Source organism: Danio rerio, chromosome 16, assembly GCF_049306965.1.
Source record: "Danio rerio strain Tuebingen ecotype United States chromosome 16, GRCz12tu, whole genome shotgun sequence".
NCBI lineage: Eukaryota > Metazoa > Chordata > Actinopteri > Cypriniformes > Danionidae > Danio > Danio rerio.
The window spans coordinates 12,865,042-12,890,843 of NC_133191.1; the positions used below are offsets into that span (position 1 = coordinate 12,865,042).

Sequence of the window (25,802 nt, forward strand, 5' to 3'; positions counted from 1 at the left end):
AAGGTCAGAATACCCTTTTACCCCTGCTGAAAAATACAACTTAAACCAGCCTAGGCTGGTTGGCTGGTTTTAGCTGGTTGACCAGGCTGGTTCTAGAGTGGTTTTGGCCATTTCCAGGCTGGTTTCCAGCCATTTCTAGCCTGGTCTTAGCTGGTCAGGCTGGGAGATGACTAGCTAAAACCAGCTTGACCAGCCTAGCCAAGCTGGGAGTCCAGCCAAAACCAGCTATATCCAGCTTAAACCAGGCTGGTCAAGCTGGTTTTAGCTGGATTTGGCTGGTAATTTTCCAGCCTGACCAGCTAAGACCAGGCTGGAAATGGCTGGAAACCAGCCTGGAAATGGCCAAAACCCCTCTAAAACCAGGCTGGTCAACCAGCTAAAACCAGCCAACCAGCCTAGGCTGGTTTAAGCTGGATTTTTCAGCAGGGATAATATGCATTTATTTCTAACAAATTATTCCAATGGACAGCTGATGATAGCCACAGCAACAAACAGCAGGAGATCGGTAAATTGGTAAAGGAAGAAGCATGCGTCACGTTTTCAAGTGGACGGGATATGTGAAATAGCCCATACAGATTTAACCTGAGAGATACAGTACAAGCACTGATCTGTAATAAATACATGATTACAAGCCGCGTGGATCGATTACAAGTTACAACACACAATTAAATACATATTTTGCAAATTACAGAAAATGAGGCAACCATTTTAATCACACGTAATGTTGTGTAGGAAGGAGTAACAGTTACTGACTAACTGCCATACGTCAATAGTATTTGCTGCTCCTTCCTTTAATAGCAAACGACCGGCGAATCCCGCGGTGCAGGGTAGGTTATTGAATCAATCAGAAAAATGACAGGAACAAACACAGCACACGGTTGGCTATACTGTGATGTTGTTGTGAAAATGAACTTTAACCCTTTATTTCCCACAGCCGGCTATCTCTCAGTGATAGTAATCTTCGTGTCATGATCAATCCATGATTCCTCACACTGCTAGTGTCTAAAAGAAAAGGCTCGTTCATGTTTTACCCGATCCACTAGTTCTTATTTGGCAATGTCCCCTTTGACGTCGATGTGAGCAGGCAAAAGATCCGAACAAAGGAAAAATCATTAATTTGACAACATTCGAGTCGACTTAATAGTATCAATAGTTTTTAACACGGTGCACTCTCATGTTTAAATCTCAGCTGGATTTTTCCATCCACTTAGAGCTGTTTCACACTGCATGGATGGCAATTTTCAAAAACCCATAATAGGGGCTCTTTAAAGCCTTATTTCTGTAGTTTACTAAGACTGACAGAAAATTAAAAGTCGCTTTTATCAAGGTCAATATGGCTAGAAAAACTATACCAAATTCTTGATTGTTATGCCAAAATGAGAGTATAGCTCCTAGCCATATCAGCCTAGACATGTAACTACAGAGAAGTCAAGTTTTAAATAGGAAGGTTATCAATTCGTTTAATTATTTAAAAGTAAGATGCTAATGGTCTAATCCAGTGTTTCTCAACCACGTTCCTGGAGGGCCACCAGCTTTGCACATTTTCCATGTCTCCTTAATCAAACACATCTGATTTAGTTCAGTAGCAGAGACTGAAAGACCTGCAGTGAGTGTGACATCCAAAACATGCAGTGTTGGTGGTCCTCCGAGGATGTGGTTGAGAAACACTGGTCTAATCCGATTCAATGATCTTATGCTAAGCTAAGCCAATAATGCCCCCACCAGACCTGGAGTTTGAATGAATGTTTAACTCTAGGAGAACCGTAAAATGAGCCTACTTCCAAAAAAAAAAAAAAAAAAAAAAGTAGAAAATCTTTTAGATGTTTATTTAAACTACTGTTAATAAGTTTGGTTAAGCCTTTAGATTGCACTTTAGGATGAATACTAGTATCTTGTATCTTGTGATATCATGGCAAAGATAAAAGAAATTAGTTTGTAAAAATTAGCTATTAAAACATTTATGTTTAAAAGTGTGTTATTGCGTTAAACAGCACTTGGCAAGTACAGTATACAAAAAAGAATTTAAATTTTACTGGAGAGCAATTATTTATTATTTAATTATTTGAACATATTTAAATGTTGAAATATAAAAAAACTAAATGGTTGAGCAAAATATGAAATTAAAATTTGTTTCTTTACACACTTTTCACTAAATGAGACATTAATGTATGTGTTCACCTGAATGCTATGTATATTTAGCTTTTTTGCTCTAACAATTCAAATATGGGGCAGAGCGGTGGCGCTGTGGGTAGCGATGTCACCTCACTGGAAGAAGGTCGCTGGTTCGAGTCTCAGCTGGGTCAGTTGACATTTCTGTGCGGAGTTTGCATGTTCTCCCTGTGTTGGCGTGGGTTTCCTCTGAGCGTTCCGGTTTACCCCACAAGTCCAAAGACATGCGCTATAGGTGAACAGGGTTGCGACTGGAAGGGCATCCTCTGTATAAGTATGCTGGATAAGTTGCTGGATGCTGGATAAGTTGGCGGTTCATTCTGCTGTGGCAACCCCAGATTAATAAAGGGACTAAGCTGAAAAAAACGAATGAATGAATTCAAATATGGGAAAAACATGTAAAAAAAAAATGGTTAAAAGGACAAATTCTGATCAGTTTAACCACGAAATTTGACTGTTTAAGCATTTTATTCTGGAAAAAGTCATAATCCATTGGTGTTTGAGTATCAAACACTGTTCAATCCTTTTGAGGCGGATTTCTACTGATTCCCAGGTCCTGCCTTTACTAACTGTCAGTCGATATGTACTGTAAGTGTGATTGGATGGTAATTTTGTTCATAGAATTATACTAAGACATGACACCGTTACCACTGATTAGCCTGTTTTTGTGTGACAGAAGTATACAACAAGGACTAATTTATTTCTCACAAACAGGAAAATTTTTCCCCACACTCTTTCATACCAGAAACAATGGTTTGAAAACTGTCACTGGAGTGGTACCTTTTAACACATTTGTAACTAAAGTGTCCTTATTAATATATCTCAAGGGTACACATTAGTACCTAAAAAGTACAAAAGTGTATGCCTACCTCTTGACATATTTAGGTGCTAACATATAGTTAAGTTACCGATATGGATCCTTTTAGTACAAATGTGTACCATTTGAAAAGGTACCACATCGCCTACCTTTATTAGTGAGAGTGCACAGTAAGTCGGTCAGCTATAAATAAGGCACAGCCTCAACAAAAAAAACTACAAAAAAATAAACAGTACGTCTGGTCAGCCTGAATTAATCTCCACCACACAAAACCTACTAAATGAAATCATTTAAAAATGTTCTTCTTGTGAATTTTCTGACTGTTAAGACATTTCCCTTTCTGGCTTTGTCCTGCTTCCCTTCCGATCCTTCCTTTCCCCATTTATTTTAGTCATTTTATCTTTCTCTTCTCTACACTCCCTCAGATGGAGGAGTCTGGCAGTCCCCGATTTAGGAAGCTCCATTTCCCAGTGGGCTTGTGGATTAATTCCCCACGGAAACACTTTGCCAAGCTGGGAGCTCGATGGCCCAGTGCTGCCTCAGTCAAGTTAGTACATTGAACCTGAATTTATTTATCTTGATCAAATAAACAAACCTGACATATACCCAAGGAAGTAAAGAGAAAGCTCATTTAAATCATGTACCAAGTTTTTAGAAATATATGCTTGATGTTTTGGTTTCATGACTCAAAAAAAAAAAAAAGAAAAAAAAAAACGTAATGTGATGTAACCAAGGATGAGAAACTAATCACAATGAATACAGGTGTATGCATCTTTGACTTTACTTTTAAAAATTTTTACATTTATTTTTAATACAAATCATGAATTCATTCACTTTTTTGGTTACTTAATGAATTTTAAACATCCATGAGGGCTATGTGTTAGAATGATCATTTATTAATATAATTTTAGTACATTGGTTTTTATTTAAACAATGCTTTTTAAAAATTAAAAAAAAATCTAAAACATGATATTTACATGTATCTCAGAGCTGTTTTTCCATTTTGACCTGTTTCCTTAACTTCTGTGATCTCACTGCTGACATTTTAATTGTTTATTTTATTTATTTATCAACAAATGAATCAGAATTTTGTTTTCAGCAGTGTACATTGCATGTAATGTTTCATAAAGTTACAGTGACTATAGAAATCATCATACCCCTTTGAAATAATGACTTTATTTGTCATACAGCAACAGAGTAACATTCAGTCTCATGCAAAGCCAATAACCTGGAGTTGAATGGAGGACACTTAATTGCCACCTGTGTCAGTAATAACAAGGTTTCTGAATTCTACATATAGCCCCTATAAGTGAAAGTTATTTTTAATTAATTCTGTTATAATTAATATATCATGTGCCGAGTGTGCTTTGAACAAAAATATGTCAAATTATGTGATACTTTAACAGAATTTTATTATTATTATTATTACTATATAAGAAAATGTAGGGATATTTTACATATTGACCATATTTCAACCCTTGCAAGTTTGTTTGTGGTGTTTTAAAACAATTACTACTTATTAGGAAATGATTCTAACTTCAAAAAACAAAAGCAAGGTCCTTTTTTTTAATAAAATCATCCTTTTAATGCAGTTTCCTTTTAATGCAGTATGATAGTAGGACAGTTGTACTTTAAAATTAAACAACATACTAAGATAGAATATATATATACATATATGAGCAATATGACACGAGTAGCAGTGCTATATGGCTGTATATCGGCACTGGTGGGAGGCGTGCGTTAGCACGAGGCCCCAGGCTGAGTGCCTTAGTGCCCCCACCAGTGCTGATATACAGCCATATCGCACTGCTACTCGCGTGATATTGCGTTTATACAACAGTTTGACGGCATAATTGTGTATATAAAAACAAAATCAAACATGGAGAGTCTCAAAAACCCTTTTGTATGAGGAACTACTTTCTTCCGCCTTAGATTCAAATCATAAGCTGACAATTAAACAGCTGAGCAAGCATCTTTTAAACTTTAGATCTGTAGTGTCTGCTTTTTGCTGGTTGTATGTGGGCGGAGTAATACACAAAGGGTAAAGAGGTTTTACGGGTGCTGATATTACTTTAATATATCATGGCTATCAGCCAATCAGATTCAAGAACAAGACAGAACTGTTGTATAAATATATATATATATATATATATATATATATATATATATATATATATATATATATATATATATATATATACTATTTTTCCATAATTAATAGAATTAAAATAAAATAAATTTAATTTTAAAATAAATATAATAATAAATTGTAATTGTGTTTTGTTTATGATTGAATTGATCTAGTAATAAAATAAAAGTAATTATATTGTCATTGGTCTAATTGTTCAGTACGTTTCCTATAATTGATTAATAAGTGACACAGGGTCTCTGTAATAACTACATTAACACTTCTTATAGGGATGGAAACGTTGTGGAAAGGTTTGTTGTCAAAAATGAAAAATGGACTTTCAGGCATAAACAAAATACTAAAGTTTAATGCATTTGCAAAACAGCTTTACTTTTTTCCTCTAGGCATTCAAATGTTTGATTTTCCGAAGCAAAAAAACAATGACTATAAAACACTTTTACACCGATTTACAGAAAACACTCGAAAATGTTCTTTGGTGTAACAGTTTATACACCACAGAATCTATTCTATTTATGTATCAAAGTGCTGCCCAAAAATACAAACTAATTGGAAATTAATTGAAACAATTTTAAATCATTACACTTTGCCAATGTCCTCCAAACCATCTATATGTCAGCAAGAAGGTCTTAACCATTTAAAGTGCAATCATATATCACACACTATTTTATATATTTTGAGATGTACAGGTAAGGGTAACTTTTTAAATTTGAGATAAATGTTACGCTGAACGACACTGAACCATTATTTTACCTATATCTTTCACATTTTGTTTTCACAAAATGTTTTTAAGCATTAAAATCAACACTTTAATATGTGTTCTATATAGAGTTGAGGGCTAATTATTAGCCCTCCTGTGAAATATTTATTCTTTTTTAAATGTTTCTCAAGTGATGTTTAATTGTGCAAGGAAATTTCCACAGTATTTCCTATAATATGTTTTTCTTCTGGAGAAAGTCTTATTTGTTTTATTTGAGCTCAAATAAAAGCCGTTTTAAAATGTTTTAAATCACTTTAATGTCAATATTATTAGCCCCTTAAGAAATATATTTTTCGATTGTCAACAAAACAAACCATCATTATACAATGATTTGTCTGATTACCCTAACTTACCTAGTTAATCCATTTAATCTAGTTAAGCCTTTAAATGTTACTTTAAGCTGAATACAAGTATCTTGAAAAATATCTAGAAAAATATTATGTACTGTCAGCATGGCAAAGACAAAATAAATCAGTTATTAAAAATAAATTATAAAACTATTATATTTAGAAATGTGTTGAAAAAATATCTCTCTATTAATAATGCTATCATAAAACTGTATATAATATGACTTTTGTAAACTAAATTTGATTCAGAAAAAAAAATGGGACCTTTCTTATCTTTGACCCACATACAGCACTGCATGTTTAGGTAGCTTAAAAGATGACAGATGTGGATCATCTTTTTTCTGTTGCCATCAGATCCACCACGAGCTCAGATGCCGCTTCACTGCACGAGGCCCCATCATCAGTCCCCTCCTCCCTCTCTCACTCCACCCCTTCTCTAGCCCCACCCTCTCCATCCCCTTCCCCCGCCTTCCTCCGCCCTCGCCCGGCTAATCAGCAATCCCGGGCCAAGCGTCTGTCCCACCTCTTTCTGAGGGGCCGGTCCAATAGCGACAGGGACCGGGCCATTGGAGAACGAGAAAGGGAGATATGGGCGCATTCAGCCACCCCTTCATCCCATCACTACCTGCCTCCGGCCTCCTCTAATGCTCCCGGGCTGGTCAAGATCTATGGAGATGCCCTGTCCAGTGGAGCCAACTACAGGAGCCTGCTGGCGAATATGCACTCCACTGCCCGCCAGCTCATTCAGCAGGTCATCACACGCTACACGGAGAGAGAGAGAGAGAATGAGAGTGAAGACACAGGTAAATATACAGTCATGTCAAATTATTTCAGTGTTCACAGCTGTCAAAACCTATATGTGACAAAAACATCATTAAAGTGCCAACCAAAAAGTGAAAATTTTGTATGTACACTGTAAAAGGTATTTGTGAAGTAGCAGTTTTCCATATTTTGTGATTCATGTTTTTATTTTTCCCCCTTTATTTATGCTTTTGAATTACATTTTAGGCAAGGCAAGGCAAGTTTTTTTTATATAGCACATTTCATACACAGTGGCAAAGTGCATTTCATTCAAAGTGCTTTACATTAACAGGAAGAAAAAAAGACAAGTATAAGAAAATAATAAAAATTACTAAAAAGAAAACTGATAAAAATGTATTTAAACAGGTTATAAAAGAATGAAAAAGAAGAGAAAAACTTAATAGTGCGATCTGTTGACCGTAGCACAGTGCTCATTCAGTAAAGGCACAGCTAAACAGATGTGTTTTCAGTCTTGATTTGAATGTGCCTACAGTTGGAGCACATCTGATCATTTCTGGAAGCTGATTCCAGCAGCGAGGGACATAATAGCTAAAAGCCAATTCACTCTGCTTTGACTGAACTCTTGGAATTTCTAGTTTATATGATCCTAAAGATCTGAGTGATCTGTTAGGTTTGTATTCAGTGAGCATACCTGTGAAGTATTAATACTTCAGTAATAATACTTTAAGGGTGCTTTCACACCTACACTTTTGTTTCGGAACGTGTCTCGTTTGCCCAGTTAGCGCGGTTCGATTGGCATATGTAAACGGCAATCGCGCTCTGTTCTGCGCCAAAGTAATCGCTCCGAGATCGCTTGAATGAGGTGGTCTCGGCTCGAGTGAAATGAACCCTGGTTCGATTGCAGTGAGAAAGCGATCCGATCTGAGCGCGGTTATATCACAGTGTTTTATGGATATGTAATAGGCTTACGGCTATATGAAGATAGAATTATGAGTAGGGCGGGAAGTTTCGCGAGTCTCTGGATGCCTGCAAACAAGTGATGATCTCCCGGTATTCTTGCGTCTCCCTCCCGGTCCTCAAATAGGCTACGTCGCGCACCCTCACCCCTCCCCACCGCGTCTGTCCTCAGACACGTCACGTGCGCGCACCCTGTCAATCACCACCAAACCATCACCTCTCCTGACAGCTTAGTGGGACACTGCAAAATAAACCCTGACACTCTGACCAATGTGAGGAGAGTTCACTCACACGTGACTTGTTTTAGCTCTTTTGGTCCGATTAGAAACTTTGCAGTGTGAAAGCGAACCGCTCCAAGAGCAAAGAGCAACAATGTAACAATTTTAATCTCTGTTTCGGAACAACTGAATCGATTCACAGGTGTGAAAGCACCCTAAAATCTATTCTGAACGTAACTGGGAGCCGGTGTAAAGACCTGAGGACAGATTTAATGTGCTCTGATTTCCTGGTTCTGGTCAGAATCCTGGCCGCAGCGTTCTGGATGAGCTGCAACTGTCTGACTGTCTTTTTGGGAAGGCCAGTAAGGAGAACGTTACAGTAACCCACCCTACTGCTGATAAAAGCATGAACAAGTTTCTCGAAGTCGTCACTGAATAAAAAGCATCTGATTCTTGCAATGTTTTTGAGATGATAGTATGCTGATTTACTAACTGCTTTGATATGACTATTGAAACTCAGATCTGACTCCAGAGTCACACCAAGATTCTTGACCTTATTTTTTGTTGTTTGACCCTTAGAGCCAAGGTATGCATTCACCTCGAGAACCTCATCTCTGTTCCCAAACACAATGACTTCAGTTTTTTCTTTGTTTAACTGAAGGAAGTTTTGACACATCCAACTGTTCATTTCATCAATGCACTGGCAGAGGGGGTCAATAGGGCGGTAGTCATTAGGCAGTAAAGCTGTGGTCACATTAGTGTTTGAGCATGCAATATTCTGTCATGCGGTGCTGCGAAAAGGGACTGGATTAAACAAGCTCATTAGACATTTAAAAAAGTGAGCGATTGCTCCATGGTTTCTGTCCAGAGAGGTCATGCTTTGATCCTCGATTGGTCTCACGCAGTCAAGTGATGCGATTTCGCAGGTCAGAGTTCACCAAGCTTGAACTCTGCACTGCAGCAACCTGCGAAACTTGACGCATGACCCTGCGTTTCCGGTCTGACGCATTCGCGTGCGTATGAATGGAAGTCTATGGGAGGAAAAGCCCAGTGTAACTGCAGCTTTAGGCAAAGTAGATCTGAGTGTCACCAGCATAGCTGTGGTAGGAGATTTGGTTCTTTCTCATAATTTGGCTCAGAGAAAAGGATACAAAGGTTGAACAGGAGAGCTGCTAGAATTGAGCCTTGTGGGACTCCACATGTCATGGGTGTCCACCTTAACCTATGGTCACTCATACTGACATAGTAACCTCTCCCTTCAAGGTGCTCATTAAGACCTTAATCTTTCTTTCAACAATTTTTAACCATGAAAAGTTTAAAAAAAGTGACTTATGAACATTTTTAATAGTTTAAAGTGCTATATTGTCTTGGTTGGTGCTCTTTATTATGGTAGAAAAACTTTGTAATAAACTGTCAACAAGGGGGTAGAATTGCCACATGGGTACATGTCGCTACCAATATCCACCAATTACTGAAAAATCCCCACCAATAATTGCCTTTAAAATAAAATAATGCTCTGTCAACCCTTAATAACCTAGAGGTGCTCAAAGGATTAAATCCATAGACATATATAATAGATAATAGGGATAAAAACGGTTCCATTTCATCACATACCTCTCTAAATTTCTGCACATTCATATCTCCTCAAACCCAGATTACAATAAATCATGTAAATTGACTTTTGCAGCATAGGACATGCTAAATTAATTGTTATTTGTATTATTAAGTGTTTAAATGTTTTTAAAAGCACAAAACAGAATTTGTGCTGTTAAGCACATGCGCTCTAGGGACGTACGTCCCCATCAATATTAAGAGCAAATCTATTCCTAAAGAAGTAAAAGCTCCCTTGCTTCTTTACATATTGTTTCATATACATTATATTATTTCAAACTACTAAAATGTCAATAAAAGTCACTTTGTAAAACTGTAGAGTTGAATTTTCAACATCAGAAGTCGACAGAGCAGAGATTAAGGTCCCATAATGCAGTTCACAACTGTAAATAAACAGAAAACACTTGTGAATCACAAAATACGGAAACTGTTAATTAACAGATATATTTAACAGTGTGCGTCACGGTGGTGCAGTGGCTTGCACAACTACTTCACAGCAAGAAGGTCGCTGGTTCGAGCCTCAGCTGGGTCAGTTGGCATTTGTTTGGTGTTTGCATGTTCTCCCTGTGCTGGTGGGGGTTTCCTCCACAGTCCAAAGACATGCACTAAAGATGAATTGGGTAAGCTAAATTGTTCGAAGTGTATGTGTTTCCCAGTTTTGGCGTAAAACTTATGCTGTGTAAAACATATGCTGGATAAATTGGAGGTTCATTCCGCTGTGGTGACCCCTGATTAATAAAGGGACTAAGGCAAAAATGAATGAATGAATTTTATAGTGTAGCTATGTTTCAATCCAACTATTGTATGGACATTTAGCACAATAGCTTAAAAAAGGCTAAATGGAAACACCAAGATGCAAACACATTTTGAAAATGTATGTAAAAAAAACTTATGTGCACAACTGAGTTGGATAAACATTTTATCCAATAAGTGAAAAGTACAAAAACTACAATGCAAACACATATACTGAATAAACTCCAGCATTCCATTCAATTACACTCAAGCTTATTTGAGAGGGCTTTTATTTCAATCTAAATCAGAACGTTAAGGTGTTGTGTATAGGTTGGACAGTATATAGTCATTCACCTGCAGTATACATAGTGTCATTTTCAGAAAGATGATATCTGCAGTGTGTGTATAATATCTTTTAATAAATATTGTGTTTTCCATGAAGTATAAAATTTGCATAAAAGTAATGTGATTTTGTGAGTCACATAACCGTAGCTAATCTATACTACACAATGGTAATCTGCTTTCATGTAGGAACTGGGTCAACATTAAAGAAGACCTTTTATGTTAAAATAATTTTTTTAAGGGGTTTAAACACAGTTATGTGGCAACAGTCTATGAACATAACCAGCTTCTAATAGTAAAAATGTATTCATTTTATTTTTTATAAATCACACTTCATAAAAACAGAAACAATTTGATTGACCTTCTCCCTTTGTACATCAAAGCAGGAATGTACACCCCATTAGTGACAATCTCTTCCTTATTAGCGCAGAACGTTAGTCTTGTTTTTGAATCTACCGCATAGGCATTTGTAGCTCCGCCCTCTTTTAAAAAGAACACAATCTCATTTAAATTTAAAGCGGCAGACACCAAATGGCACTATTAGGATCAAAGCCAAAAAAGGGGCAGTTCTTAAGCTTTATTTTGAAGCTTCTCGCACACTCTCTGGACCTCAGAGATTATTTGAAATATTAAAGAAAGGGGCATGATATATATGGACACACATTGTAAAACATCTGAAATTTAGTTTTGATCATCCTGAAATCTCTTAGTTAAAGTCTCATTAAAGAGGTTTAATATTTTACCTCCCATGCTCTGTCATGAGCATCTGCGATCCCAAAGAGCATCTCTGTCACGTTACAGTGATGAGATGAGGACAAAAATTTCCAAAAATAGGATTCAGGTGCAATTTTAATGATACAGTCTTCTTGGAATCTTAAAAGGTATCAAATAGACTAACAGAAAACTAATGAGACTCCACATAAGAAAACATCCACATGACATACAAAGACTCTGTGATAAACTTAGATAAGCAAGATAATTATAGTATAAATCCTCCTAAGACCCAAAGAAAAAAAAAATCTTATTTTTTTCTTATTTTTTTGTGATTTCTTACATCCTTTGGGTTAAAAAAAAATTCTAAAATTTAGAGTATTTACATTTTGTTTTTATTTTTAATTTTACAGGATGTCCACTGTAGTGGATCACAGGACCATTTTAATTCGAAACGACCACCACTCAAAACAAAACTGTACGGGTATGGCTGTAAAATAATATTAATTCAGTATTAATGTAACAAAAACAAAACAAAAGCCATTTTTTTCCTTTTGTATTGAAATTCCAGGAACAATTTAGTCTGAAAAAGAGCCAAACTAAAAAAAAAAAAAAAATGTTTATGGATGTTAATCCAAAATGGATGTTAATCCAAAACAATTTTTTTTGTTAATCCAAAAAAAATGAACATATAAGCGATTTAAAACTGATTGTCATTCTCTAAATGTCTGTAATTCTCTAATTGTCTGATTGTCAGACTCTAAATCAGAGTCTCCCTCAATTATCTTATAAAGAATCCTCTCTGCTTCAGTTCTGCCTCCTACAACATACAGTCATTAATTACATTAAGAAGTCCTGCTGTCCATTATAGTGGAAAAAAGGATGATTTTGAAACACAAACAAGTAAACAGCTTTAAAAGCTAAATGTATTGTTCCTGACACTTTAATAAACAAATATACATGTAATAATAATAGTTAAAAAAAAAACATTTAAAAAGCTAAATTTTACATGCCTCTCTTCTTCCAATAAAATGGGTTTTTTGTATGTCGGCCATTTTGGATGCAGTGTAAGAAGTGGTTCCTAGCATGCCAGCCAATCAAATGACAAATCACTAGAAAGCCCAGGATGTCCTCTGAACAGTACAACAAGACTTGACAGTGTAGCTCAAAAAATTTAAAGAAAATTCTTGAAAACGCAATGTCCACTACAGAGGACACAAGTCAACTGGCGGGGTCTCAGGAGGATAAAAGTAAAAGGCCAACAGTGTCTTCTCCGAACACATCGATTGTAATTCACAAATGTTTTATGCGATATTCCAGTTTTGCACATATACCTAATTCACATCTTTGGATGGAAACAGAGCTATTGTTGACTCACGCTCAACTTGTTCTATACCTGTTTGAGTCTCTTTTTTTTATGTTGAACCAAAAAGAAGATATTCTGAAGAATGTCAGAAACCAGTAGCCATTGACTTCCATAGCCATAGTATCTTTTTTATAGTATGGATAAAAAGAGTTCTGGTTTCCAACTTTCTTTAGAACATCTTCTTTTTGGTTCAACAGAAAAAATAACTCAAGAGGGTGAGTAAATAATGAGTAAATGTATAGTTTTGGGTGAACAATCCCTTGAAGGAGACACTTACTCAACACAATGTTGTGTGTTTTGACATTTCATCTTTTTAAAATCCATTTGATGGTGCTTTTGAGGTGTTTGAATTGTTGTTGTCATTGGTTTTGGAACTTTCATATAATTATGCATCCTAGGATTTATCTAAATCTTGTATTTCTGAAAAATAAAACATCAAAAGCAAGCCCCAAATAGTCAACATGCATTCTGAAACGTAACAGATTAGCTGAAGGAAGCTAGGCTTTACCCGCTCATTGTGCCTTTCCCTTCTGAATGTCCCGACTTCCTGTTCACCTGGTCAGCTCTCCAGAAATATTTCCCCGAGGACTTCCTGTTGTGTGATGTCATTGGAAAGCCCATTCACCAGGCAGATGGAGCTGTTAAATGGCAAACGGAGTGCCGGAGGGGTGTAGCGTCCTGGGAATGTCCCTTACAGCTGGTGGATATGTGGAGGCCCAAAGACGGTTTCGAGCGACGCTTCGAGATCCAGCGCCTGGATGAGTATGAGAGGGAGGAGAAAGAGAAGGAGAAGGAAAGAGAGAGGGATGGAGAAAGCTATCAAGGTTAGAACATCTTAATACACAGTCATGGTCTAAATTATTGGCATACTTAGAGAATGACAGCAAAAAATAACCATGCTTTCAAAAAAAAAAACATTCATTCAATTGAAACAATAGAAAATGGGATGCCTTATCATGAAATAAATACTTTTCTCTAAATCACATACACATTTTTGGCAGATCTAAACATATTCAATAGTGAAATATCTCTGAAGCATATTTACGTTCATTGTTTGGGTGAAAAAACTCAAAAGTGTTCATAGCTCTGTTTCTCAGGAATATAAATATAAAACAGAAAAGACAAATTCTGTTATTCATCCTCAATAATGAGTAAACAAAAGTGTACAGTTCTGATATGAAGCAGAAGATTGTTGTGCTTCCAAAATTTGAAAGTGTTTGACAGAATAAGCAGAGGTTTGAAAATTCCATTTTCATTGAAATTCCATTGAAAAAGCATTCAATTAAATCAAACCAATCCAATGGAAACGTTATGAATCTTTCGAAGTAAAGTCAACTAATTGCTTTGAACAGTATTTTGTTTAGATCACAGCAGCATCGCATTCTATCAAATACCAACATAAAAGAAAGCCTGAAAGCCTAATATGCTAGATGTCTTATAATGGCGAAGCCTTGATTGAATCTCTCATAATGACAATGATAAAAAAAAATATTCTCACTGTAAAAAATTAAATGACAAAAAGTCAAGACAACAATTTTTTTTGTTACTTTAACTTATTTTAATAAGTTAATCAGGTTTCAGCTCAATTGTAAAAGTTGTACCTTAATTTAACTTAATATTTTGAGTCAGTTTCATTAATTTAAGTTGAGATGACTAGAAAAGTACATTTGAAAAAATTGTGAAGAAATGTATATCAGTGTGCCATTAGCAGGCCAGTCTCCTTATTGGAAAAAAGCTGGAGAGGACCTGAACAACACAATCTCACGGCAATTAGTAACTTTTTCATTTAGTGGCTAATTCGTATGAATTCGTACGATCTAATTCGTACCATTTAGTAAGATTTGCTCATCCCCCAATGACGGTTGGGGTTAGGGGTGGGGTTAGGTGCCACGACTCCTTTTTAAAATCGTACCATTTCGTACGACTGAACTCGTACGAATTCGTACGAATTAGCCACTAAACTATACTTACGTTTTCTCGTGAGATCAGTCTGAACCTGAAATATAAGGATGTGAAGAGATGCTGTAAAGAAAAATGCTCTCTAATCTCTTTCCAGGTTTCCTCCAACAGGCATTTTAGGAAAACACTCAGAGATGTTATCAGGGCAAATGGAGGTTGCAATAACAAACAAACAAATAAACAAATAACAAAACAATTTCATCCAATATGTACTAGAATTTGTTTTAAATCAAAAGAATTGATTTGCACCCATTTTCATTTGTTTTATTTTAATGAATGATTTTTTGAGTATAAATTAAAAAAAGAGATTATTTAGCTCATATTTACCAAGGAAACTAATAACTGTGACTGTTGTGATCTCTATGTATGTACAGTATAAGTCAAGTCCATAAACAAACAAATGCGAGATCTGCTGTGGTGACAGGTGTGCGCTGGAGGCAGAGCCGCATGTCTTCTGGGGGCGGAGCTGAGGAAGAGCGAGGTCATCGAGGGCGGAACTCAGAGCTCAGGAGGAGCATCAGTGACATGAACCTTAGTCTGAGGCGCCGACAGGGAAACACTGGCAATGACCCTCGCCGCTCTGGCTGTGCCCAAAACAATGGACAGGACAGGAAGAATATAGTGAGCATGATCGCAACTGAAGGAGGAGAGGTAAAAGAAAAAAACAGGGCCACTTTTCAGCATGTCGCAAGCTCAATAATGTGAAACTGAACTGACAAGACTTATAAAAATAAAAATTAGTTTTGGTTCAGATTTGTATTTGCTCTTATGTCATTTAATTATAATAACAACATTTAATTTTGCATTACCTGTAAAATCTTACACATCAGAAGTTGAATCTTAAACTTCAAGATTATTTCTCATTAATTTTTAATGTTTACACAGCATGAACTAAGGTTCCCCTTCGGTTGGGGAACTTCAGTGCCATGAATGGGAGGATTCGGATCAGAAGCCGCTTATCTGGAGAGTATTGAGCGGGCCAATGAATGAAATTAATTGGCAGCGTAAGCTTGCGCAGGTGTGCGACATCTGCAATTATCTCAGCATATAAGCACACCTGAAGCCAGCAGACGCCATCCTTTTCGCTTCAGATCCTTTCTGAGTGAGTCGATGAGGGTTCCTCTTGCTGATCAGCACTTCAGAGCGAACGAGTGTGTCTCCCGGTCCAGAGTGGGTCTTCGCGGTGGCAGACGGTCGAGCTGGGTTACTCCCTTGCCTGCGGTTCTTTGGGTCCGGTCCTCCAGAGCGGTGCGTATAGTTGCAACTTTCCTAAAAGAGCAACACAGTCGTGCAGCACGTCCTTTTCAGGATGGCGCTCCGACTGTGCATTTCTGGATGCGGGGGTTTCCTGTCTCCGCATGATGGACACGATCACTGCATTGCATGTTTGGGGGTCCAGCATGTTAATGCGGTGCTCGCGGGCGGTTCATGTCGTCATTGCGATGCCATGACCGTTGCACAGCTAAGATCGCGGCTAACTTTCGTAAGAGAGCGAGCCACCCCAGTTGCCTCCTGTTCTAAAAAAGCAGCGGGCGCTCGGGCAGATCTGAGGGTTTCAGCGGGAGCTAATCCGCCGCCCACGGGCTCGCGGACCTCTCGCTCCTCACGGCGCTCCATCCAAGCTTCGGGTGGTGAGAGTGATCCGTCTAACCAGATGGTAGCTCTCACACTCGCTGACACCGGAGATCAGATGTCCTCCGCGGCATCGGAGGGTGGGCTTTCACTGTCCGACGAAGATCCGGACCCGCTCGCCCCCTCCGGGCAGGTGAGCGCTGTCAAATCGGATCCTGAAGCGGACATGTTAGCCGTGCTTTCCCGGGCTGCTTCGGCCGTGGGGTTGGAGATGGTTTATCCCCCAGCTCCGCGGCCGGACCGACTAGATGGGTGCTACGTATAGGGACCAGAAGGCGAAGCCTTCGAAGCCTCTCGTCCCCTTCTTCCCGGAAGTGCACAGTAGGCTCACGCAGTCCTGGAGGGCACCTTTCTCTGCCCGTGCTGCGAGTGCCTCCGCCCTCACCGCCCTTGACGGCGGAGCTGCCAGGGGGTATGAGGCGATCCCGTCAGTGGAGCGCGCTATCGCGGTCAATCTTTGTCCGCGCGGCGCCTTTACGTGGCGGGGTTTGCCCCGCCTCCCGTCCAAAGCCTGTAGGTTGTCTGCCTCCCTCGGAGCCAGAGCTTATAAGGCTGCGGGCCAGGCTGCTTCTGCTTTGCACGCGATGGCCACCTACCAGCGCTACCAAGCGCAGGCGCTGGCTGAGCTGCACAAGGGCGGGTCCAACCCAAGCTTATTACATGAGCTGCGCACCGCGACCGACTATGCTCTTCGGACTACTAAGTCCGCCGCGTGTGCGCTGGGGAGGACGATGTCCACACTTGTGGTTCAGGAACGCCACCTCTGGCTAAACCTGGCCGATATGCGCGACGTTGACAAAGTTCGCTTTCTTGACTCGCCCATATCCCAGGCTGGCCTGTTCGGCGACACCGTCGGTGAATTCACCCAGGAATTCAAGGCGGTGAAAGAGCAGTCGGATGCGATGGGCAATGTCATCTATCGGCGTGGCCGTAAGCCCGCTCCGCCCGCCGAGCCATCCACCTCCGCTGTTCCTCGCCGAGGGCGCCCGCCAACGAGTGCTGCCCCGCCCCCGCCTGCGCCTCCGGCCAAGCGGGCGCGGCGTTCACCTCGAAAGCAGGCAGCCCCTCCTGCCCAGGGCGCCGTTAAGTCCGGTAAACGAACCGCGAAGAGTCCCTGAGACAGGCCATCCGGAGAAGAGGAAACTTGCTCTTTCCCCGCTGGAGGGCGGGGCCCCGATAACAACGGTACTTTTCAGTGCCACCAAAACATCAGTAAAAGAGCACTTTTTCCCTTCCCCGGATGTGACTGCACGAGTTCTGCCAGTCCGGGACGCGCTGCCTTCCGGCTCGCAGACTCTACGTGCTTCGCCAGTGGCTCACGAGCGCTGGGGGGACGGTCTCCCTTCCCTCAGCCCTCCAGCCCCCTCTCCGGAGTCAGGGTGCGGAGCCAGAGCGAATCGCTCTCCTCCAGCTCTTCCGCGGGACCCTCGTGCTTCCCGGATCAGCACACCCACTCCGCGCTGCCCCACCGCTGGTACGTCAGCGATTGTAGCGATGACTCCATTAGCGAGGGCTCTGCCTGCCTGGTTAGCGCGGGCCAGCCCCTCGCGGTGGCTCATACGCACAATCAGACTCGGTTACGCGATTCAGTTCGCGAAACGGCCCCCCAAGTTTACGGGCGTGTATTTCTCCAGGGTCAACCCCCTGTCCGCCCCTGTCTTGCGAGAGGAGATTGCTGCCCTCCTGGCGAAGGGTGCAATCGAGCCGGTTCCTCCAGCCGAGATGGAGAGTGGGTTTTAAAGCCCATACTTCATCGTACCCAAAAAGAGCGGTGGGTCACGGCCAATCCTAGATCTGCGCGTTTTGAACCGCTGTCTGCACAAGCTGCCGTTCAGAATGCTCACGCAGAGGCGCATTCTCCAATGCGTTCGTCCTCGGGATTGGTTTGCAGCCATAGACCTGAAGGACGCGTATTTCCATGTCTCCATTCTTCCACGCCACCGCCAATTTCTGCGGTTTGCGTTCGAGGGTCGAGCGTGGCAGTACAAGGTCCTCCCCTTCGGGCTCTCTCTGTCTCCGCGGGTCTTCACCAAACTCGCGGAGGGTGCCCTAGCGCCCCTTCGGCTCGCGGGCATTCGCATACTCAGTTATCTCGACGACTGGCTGATTTTAGCCCACTCGCGGGAGCAATTGATTATGCACAGGGACGAGGTGCTTCGGCATCTCCGCCTACTGGGGCTTCAGGTCAACCGAGAAAAGAGCAAACTCGCCCCCGTGCAGAGGATTTCTTTTCTCGGGATGGAGCTGGACTCGATCACCATGGTAGCGCACCTCTCCGAGGAACGCGCTCGCCTGTTGCTGAACTGTCTGAGGGAGCTCGACAGCAAACTAGTGGTCCCACTGAAGTTCTTTCAGAGGCTCCTGGGGCATATGGCATCCGCAGCCGCCGTCACGCCGCTCGGGTTGCTCCATATGAGACCACTTCAGCACTGGCTTCACGATCGGGTCTCCAGACGCGCATGGCACGCGGGCACACACCGGGTCTCGGTTACTGCGCTGTGTCGCCGCGCCCTCAGCCCTTGGAACGACCCCTCGTTCCTACAGGCCTGTGTGCCTCTAGGACAGGCGTCCAGCCATGTTGTTGTTTCAACAGACGCTTCCAACACGGGTTGGGGGGCCGTGTGTCGCGGGCATGCGGCTGCGGGCCTCTGGAAGGGTGCCCAGCTGCATTGGCATATCAATCGCCTAGAGCTGTTGGCAGTGTTCCTCGCTCTCCACCGCTTTTTACCGGTGCTGGAGCGGCAACACGTGCTGGTCAGGACGGACAGTACGGCGGCGGCGGCGTATATCAACCGCATGGGGAGTATGCGCTCTCGCCGCATGTCTCAGCTCGCCCGCCGTCTGCTCCTCTGGAGTCACCCGCGGCTGAAATCGCTGCGCGCCATTCACGTCCCAGGCACGCTCAATCGTGCAGCCGATGCGCTCTCACGACAGCTGTTACGCCCTGGAGAATGGAGACTCCACCCCGAGTCTGTTCAGCTGATATGGGCGCGATTCGGGGAGGCCCAGATCGATCTGTTTGCTTCCCCCGAGAACGCTCACTGCCAGTTGTTTTTTTCCCTGACCGAGGGCTCTCTCGGCACGGATGCACTGGCCCACAGCTGGCCTCGGGGCATGCGCAAGTATGCGTTTCCCCCAGTGAGCCTGCTCGCGCAGTTTCTGTGCAAGTTCAGGGAGGACGAGGAACAGGTTCTGCTAGTTGCGCCCCTTTGGCCCAACCGGACCTGGATATCAGAGCTCTCACTCCTCGCGACGGCCCTCCCCTGGCGGATCCCTTTGAGAGAGGACCTACTCTCTCAGGGACAGGGCACCATCTGGCACCCTCGCCCGATCTTTGGAACCTCCACGTGTGGTCCCTAGACGCGAGGAAGACTTAGGTAACCTACCGACTGCGGTGGTTAATACCATCACTCAGGCTAGAGCCCCCTCCACGAGGCGCACCTACGCCCTGAAGTGGAGTCTATTCCCCCGAAATTGCCAGATTAGTGTTGTGCTCTCTTTCCTTCAAGAGAAGTTGGACAGCAGGCTGTCGCCCTCCACTCTCAAGGTTTACGTGGCCGCCATCTCCGCTTATCATAGCGCGGTAGCTGGCGGCACCGTGGGAAAGCATAACCTGGTCATCCAGTTCCTTAGGGGTGCTAGGCGAATTAATCCATCTCGCCCCCCTCTCATGCCCTCTTGGGATCTCGCCCTCGTTCTCACGAGTCTGCGATCCGATCCCTTTGAGCCACTCGAATCAGTATCTCTAAGATTTCTGTCCCTGAAGACAGCTCTGCTGGTTGCGTTGGCCTCCATCAAGAGGGTCGGGGACCTGGAGGCATTTTCAGTCAGTGACTCGTGCCTGGAATTCGGGCCGGATTACTCTCACGTTATCCTGAGACCCCGCCCCGGTTATGTGCCCAAGGTTCCTACCACCCCCTTTAGAGATCAGGTAGTGAACCTGCAAGCGCTGCCCCCGGAGGAGGCAGACCCAGCCCTTTCTTTACTTTGTCCAGTTCGCGCTCTGCGCATTTATGTGGACCGTACTCAGAATTTTAGATCATCTGAGCAGCTCTTTGTCTGTTATGGCGGTCGGCAGCAGGGAAGTGCCGTATCGAAACAAAGATTATCCCACTGGATTGTGGATGCCATTTCACTCGCTTATTCGAGTCGAGGTCAGCCGTGTCCCCCAGGAGTACGTGCACACTCCACTCGGAGCGTTGCATCCTCTTGGGCGCGTGCACGCGGCGCCTCTCTAACAGACATCTGTAGAGCTGCGGGCTGGGCGACACCCAACACATTTGCAAGGCTTTACAATCTGCGAGTGGAGCCGGTTTCCTCAAGGGTATTAGGTAACCCTTTGGTGATTGAGGAGACAACTCGGTAGGGTGTTGAAACACGCTTGCGGCGCCATTCTCCCTAAACACGGAGGTACGTGCGCCTTTTTTATCTGTCAGTAAAGTTCCCCGTCAGGTGAGCCCTGCAGATTCCTCCGTGGCCCCCAGCACTGACTCAGCGGAGGAGTCACTTGCTGGCCCACTACGTTGTAGGTCTGCCCGCTGGTCAGCCCGCGTTTTGGGTATAGGTGCCTGCTATGCGTGATCCCCACTAGGCGATCCCATATGCTTATTCCGCCACGGTTAAGTCCCCCCCCCTGGGCGGACCCGTGTCTTCCCTCTCCGCTAACCACTCTTTTGCTATGCGTACTCCCCCTTTTTAGGGCTAGTCCATAGGTAAATTCTGCCATCTATCCCCCCCTTGGGTAACGGATGGCCTCCGCAGCGTCCTCCCTATCGGGATTGCACGGTTCCCAACGTACTGTCGTATTCCTAGAATTATCTAGATGCTCACGACTTCCCAAAAAATATATCTAAATCCGTAAAACTTCTGTTGAAGTAGGATAAATTAGGGCCAGGGACACGTTGGAGGACCGCGCCCCCCATGATGTGGGTGCGTCACGCTTGCTTGACTATCTCCTCATCGGGGGTGTTGGTAAGGTGCAGTCATTATGGCGCTTTCCATATTCTCCCATTCATGGCACTGAAGTTCCCCAACCGAAGGGGAACGTTCGAGGTTACAGAAGTAACCCTTCGTTCCCCGAGGAGGGGAACGGAAGTGCCATATTCCGTCGCCATAATGACTGTCCCTTAGCTGTTTGAAAGTCTCTTCAGCTTAAAAGGATGGCGTCTGCTGGCTTCAGGTGTGCTTATATGCTGAGATAATTGCAGATGTTGCACACCTGCGCAAGCTTACGCTGCCAATTCATTCATTGGCCCGTTCAATACTCTCCAGATAAGCGGCTTCTGATCCGAATCCTCCCATTCATGGCACTTCCGTTCCCCTCCTCGGGGAACGAAGGGTTACTTCTGTAACCTCGAACGTTTTCTTGTTATAATTTTTTTCAGAAAACTTATTACTTTCATTTGTACTTTCCCCTCCATTAGTTCTCCATAAATATACACATTTTACATTGCAAATGTTATTTTTAAACTCAAGCATGTACAAACACAATATTTTAAAAAGTCAAGATCAATTTTCATAATTTTATAGTTTACACATTTTTTGTATTTTATAACCTGAACTAAATTTGTTTTTGTAAACTTTGACCTTAATAGTTGATAGTGCACTCTTTATTTTTCAATAGCATAAAATCTTAAAATATCTTTTTAGAAGTGTTTAAAACACAAGCTTATTTAATACTTTTTGCACATAGTTTTTTTTAATAACTGTAAACAATTTATTTATTGTTCTAATTATTGTATAAGTTGTTCTAATTATAGTAATTTAACAATATATACACATAAACACATAATACATATTATTTTCATTAAAAAAATCTCAAACAGAAATATATTCATAATCACAAATACATTCATAATCACCTCAAAAAACTCATAGCTGTATTAGATCAAAGCAGGGTTTCTGCAGGGTCTTAAAAAGTCTTAAATCTGAGTTAAAATCCAAATTTTAGGCCTTAAAAAGTCTTAAATGTCCTGAAATATTGAGATGTAGGTCTAAAATATTTTTTAAACAGGTCTTAATTTTCCTTTCCATGCATCGCTACTAAATCTGGCCAAAACCCATACAATTATCAACAATCATCTCAATAAAACTTTAAACTTTTTATATTTTACAAGGTATTTTTTTATTTCATTTATCATAATGGTTTAATTATTTTCCTTACAATAACATTTTTTTTAAAAGGTTCTCCATGTATTTGCTGCTGAGGAAACTGACCTGGACAGATTGTTGTCCATAGATTTAGTTTATTATAGTATTTTAAAAACTTTTAAAACATTTGATTATTTTTCTTTTATTTTAAAGAAAGTTTATATTGTAAAATGTGTATTGATACAACTGAAGCTTGCTTGCTTTTACACAATATTTAAAATATTTTGCTAAAAAATGTAAAGTAAAATATTTTACTTTTTAAAATAATAATGTATTATTGAATTATTAAATGTGGTAAATTATTTTTTAAAAATTTCATGGGGCAAAAAAAAAAAATCTTTTCCATCTGGGTGATTTATCTTAGTATATTAGAATATCTTAGTTTTTAACCCTTTATGGGTCTAAAATTCCATTCATAATGGTCTTAAAAATGTCTTAAAATGTCTTAAATTTAACTCTGAACTCTCTAAATGGTGCTTCCACTAAATACAGAACAAAGGGTCTAAATACTTCAGACCATGTGATATTTCAGTTTTTCTTTTTTAATAAATCTGCAAAAATGTCAACGATTCTGTGTTTTTCTGTCAATATGGTGTGCTGTGTTAAGATAAATGAGGAAAAAAAAAAGATTTCAGCAAATAGCTGCATATAAGAGTAAAAAAATTATCTGAATACTTTCTATACTCACTATATATCTAACTCAGTGTGTCAAACGACAATTCCATTAACAGCCCATGAAACTCCAATAGGGTATATGCCGAGCTAGTGTTTTTCCCATACTGATACACCTCCGGTGACCTGTTATTGTGAACTTTTTTACATTTAATACATTTCCTTTTACAGCATCGATGTTGTAATGTCATTAAAATACATTCAGTTAAACAAACTTTGGCATTCATTTAGTTGCTCAAGCGTAAAACGGGTCAAAAAGCCGTTTACTCGCACGCGCCCGTCAGAATTGGCAGGCTAGCGCAGAAGCTCCATTGAATATACAGGGGTAAAATAAATGCTCATATTATAAAGACATGGCGGGGGAAAATGTTATTTAATGCAGTGCTTCTTGTACAATCTGACACCCACTTTATATCAGATATCACTCAGCTAGTGGAGATCGTTGATTTTTAAAGAAAACAGACCTTAAAACGCGGCCGGTTTTTGCATTGGCATACAGTTCGCTGGAAGCGCTTAACCCAGGTTACTGGCAAATTAAAAGTCCTTTTAGCATGCTTCGGCATATACCCCATGGCAGCCTCAAACTTTAGTTAAACACCATAATGACACATTTTCATAATACATGATTAATGTCCCCCATTCTCATAACCCTTCTACTTTCAGGTCAGCGGGTCAAGAGGAGGCGTCAGCGAGTCAGACAGACGCACCCGCGTGGCAGAGGAAGACAAAGACACCTGCGACCTGGAAGTGATGTCGCAAAGCCTGATCCTTCCACCGACAGACCGGCCTTACTTCCTGTTACTGCAGGGCTACGACCAGAGCAAGGCTAGACATGCATCAGCACACTTATCTCACCGCCATCCCATGACATCATACCTGTATTCCTCTAATCGTAACATACCATCGATGCCTTTATACCTCTGAGTGCAATAGCCATTGAACATGCATACAGAAGCTCTATATACACACGCGGGACGGACAATACCAACACAAGCATGCTGTGTCTACCTCAATGACCTCACACAAGCACACATTGTCGAAAACTGTAACACTCTTCATTCCTTATCATGGCTGTTTTTCTGCAACTTAAGATAGGAGATGGCACAGATTGTCGTGAAGACCACAATAACAGCTTTTTTTGCTCTCCCATTCTCCTTCTCACTCTCTGGTTTATAATCTGTTTAGGACTTTGTGCTGTACATCATGGCGGGTCACACTCATGTTTTTGGCCGGAAGCCGACGTTTCGTGAGCGCGAGATGGACAGGGAGAGGGAGAAGAAGGGGAAGAGGCCTCTAAAAGTGGACACGTACCTCTCAGCTCCTGACCTGCTCGCCCGACACCTTCTGATCAGAAGAGACACAGCCGTCCCAGAGCAACCACATGGTCAAGGTAGCCTGACATCTAAGACAAAGAATGACAGCACAATACAACAACATGAAACAAAATTAAATCTTTGGGGTTTCTTTTGATGAAATTGATCTTGTAGTCGTAATACCTTTGGCCCAGTATATACCTGGTATTGAATAAAGTGCATTTTTTCTTAATCCAATACCAATTGTGACCACAAAAACAATCTTATATTGCACCGTTAAAGTAAAAACTGCATAGTTAGGACCAAAAACTATTTAAAAATTTTTTATGCCAACAATCATTACAATATTAAGTAAAGACAACATTATTTATGAAGATATTTTGCAAGTTTCCTTCTGTAAATATATTAAAACAATCCTCTCAGTATTTCTGAACCCTGAGATTTTTAGATTGTAAAATAATTAATTCTCAGCTAAATACTGTCCTACCCTAACAAAACATCCGTCAATGGAAAGATTATTTATTTGAGATGATGCTTAATTTCCAAAAATTGACACTTATGACTGGTTTTATGATCCAGAGACACTGGATGATCATAAAGCAGGGGTGTCAAACTCAATTCCTGGAGGGCCGAAGCCCTGCACAGTTTAGTCCCAACCCTGCTCCAACACACTTACCTGTAGGTTTCAAACAAGCCTGAAGGACTCAATTATTTTGATCAGGTGTGTTTAATTAGGGCTGGAACTAAACTGTGCAGAGCTGCGGCCCTTTTGGAACTGAGTTTGACACCTGTGTCATAAAGCAAACGTAAATGCAGTCTGAAATGTTTTGAGCTTTTTCACCATAATGAGCTTCTAAAGATTAAAAAAATTCCCAAAAAGAAAAATGTAACACTTTACATTAAACGGCCATATTCCAAACCGCCAGTGGTGTAAAGTAACAAATAACCATTACGCAAATGACTGTACTTGAGTAGTTTTTCTCAGAAATTGTAATTTACTAATTAGTTTTCCCTTTGATTTTATCTTGCAACCCAAGCTCATTCTGGAAACGTAGCCCCGCTGACGTTTCTGGAGGCCGCGATTTACGTGGCCGGAGGTACGTAAAGGCCGCGTTTGGTTTTTTTCGAGCGAACGCTG

At 41.3% G+C, this 25,802-nt stretch overlaps 1 protein-coding gene and 1 long non-coding RNA gene across 11 annotated transcripts in view; one reads left to right on the forward strand and one right to left on the reverse strand.

Annotated features, from left to right (window-relative positions):
* Nucleotides 1-25,802, forward strand: part of rasip1 (Ras interacting protein 1) — a 66,612-nt gene that overhangs the window by 17,920 nt on the left and 22,890 nt on the right. For 2 of the 4 annotated variants that reach the window (XM_073924517.1, NM_001289880.1), the window contains 6 exon segments: nucleotides 3,412-3,533; nucleotides 6,594-7,042; nucleotides 13,502-13,762; nucleotides 15,322-15,548; nucleotides 24,015-24,176; nucleotides 24,537-24,741. In XM_073924517.1, coding sequence (XP_073780618.1) covers nucleotides 3,412-3,533; nucleotides 6,594-7,042; nucleotides 13,502-13,762; nucleotides 15,322-15,548; nucleotides 24,015-24,176; nucleotides 24,537-24,741 — 1,426 coding nt within the window. 4 annotated transcript variants of the gene reach the window in all.
* Nucleotides 5,456-25,802, reverse strand: part of LOC137487882 (uncharacterized) — a 48,721-nt gene continuing 28,374 nt past the window's right edge. For 4 of the 7 annotated variants that reach the window (XR_012392037.1, XR_012392040.1, XR_012392038.1 and 1 more), the window contains 3 exons: nucleotides 24,663-24,753; nucleotides 13,447-13,692; nucleotides 5,457-7,001 (listed from right to left, as the gene is read on the reverse strand). This is a non-coding gene — a long non-coding RNA (uncharacterized lncRNA). Of the gene's footprint in view, nucleotides 7,002-13,446; nucleotides 13,693-24,662; nucleotides 24,754-25,802 lie in introns of those variants that run through there. The other 3 variants (XR_011006659.2, XR_012392036.1, XR_012392041.1) reach the window with 2 other exon arrangements.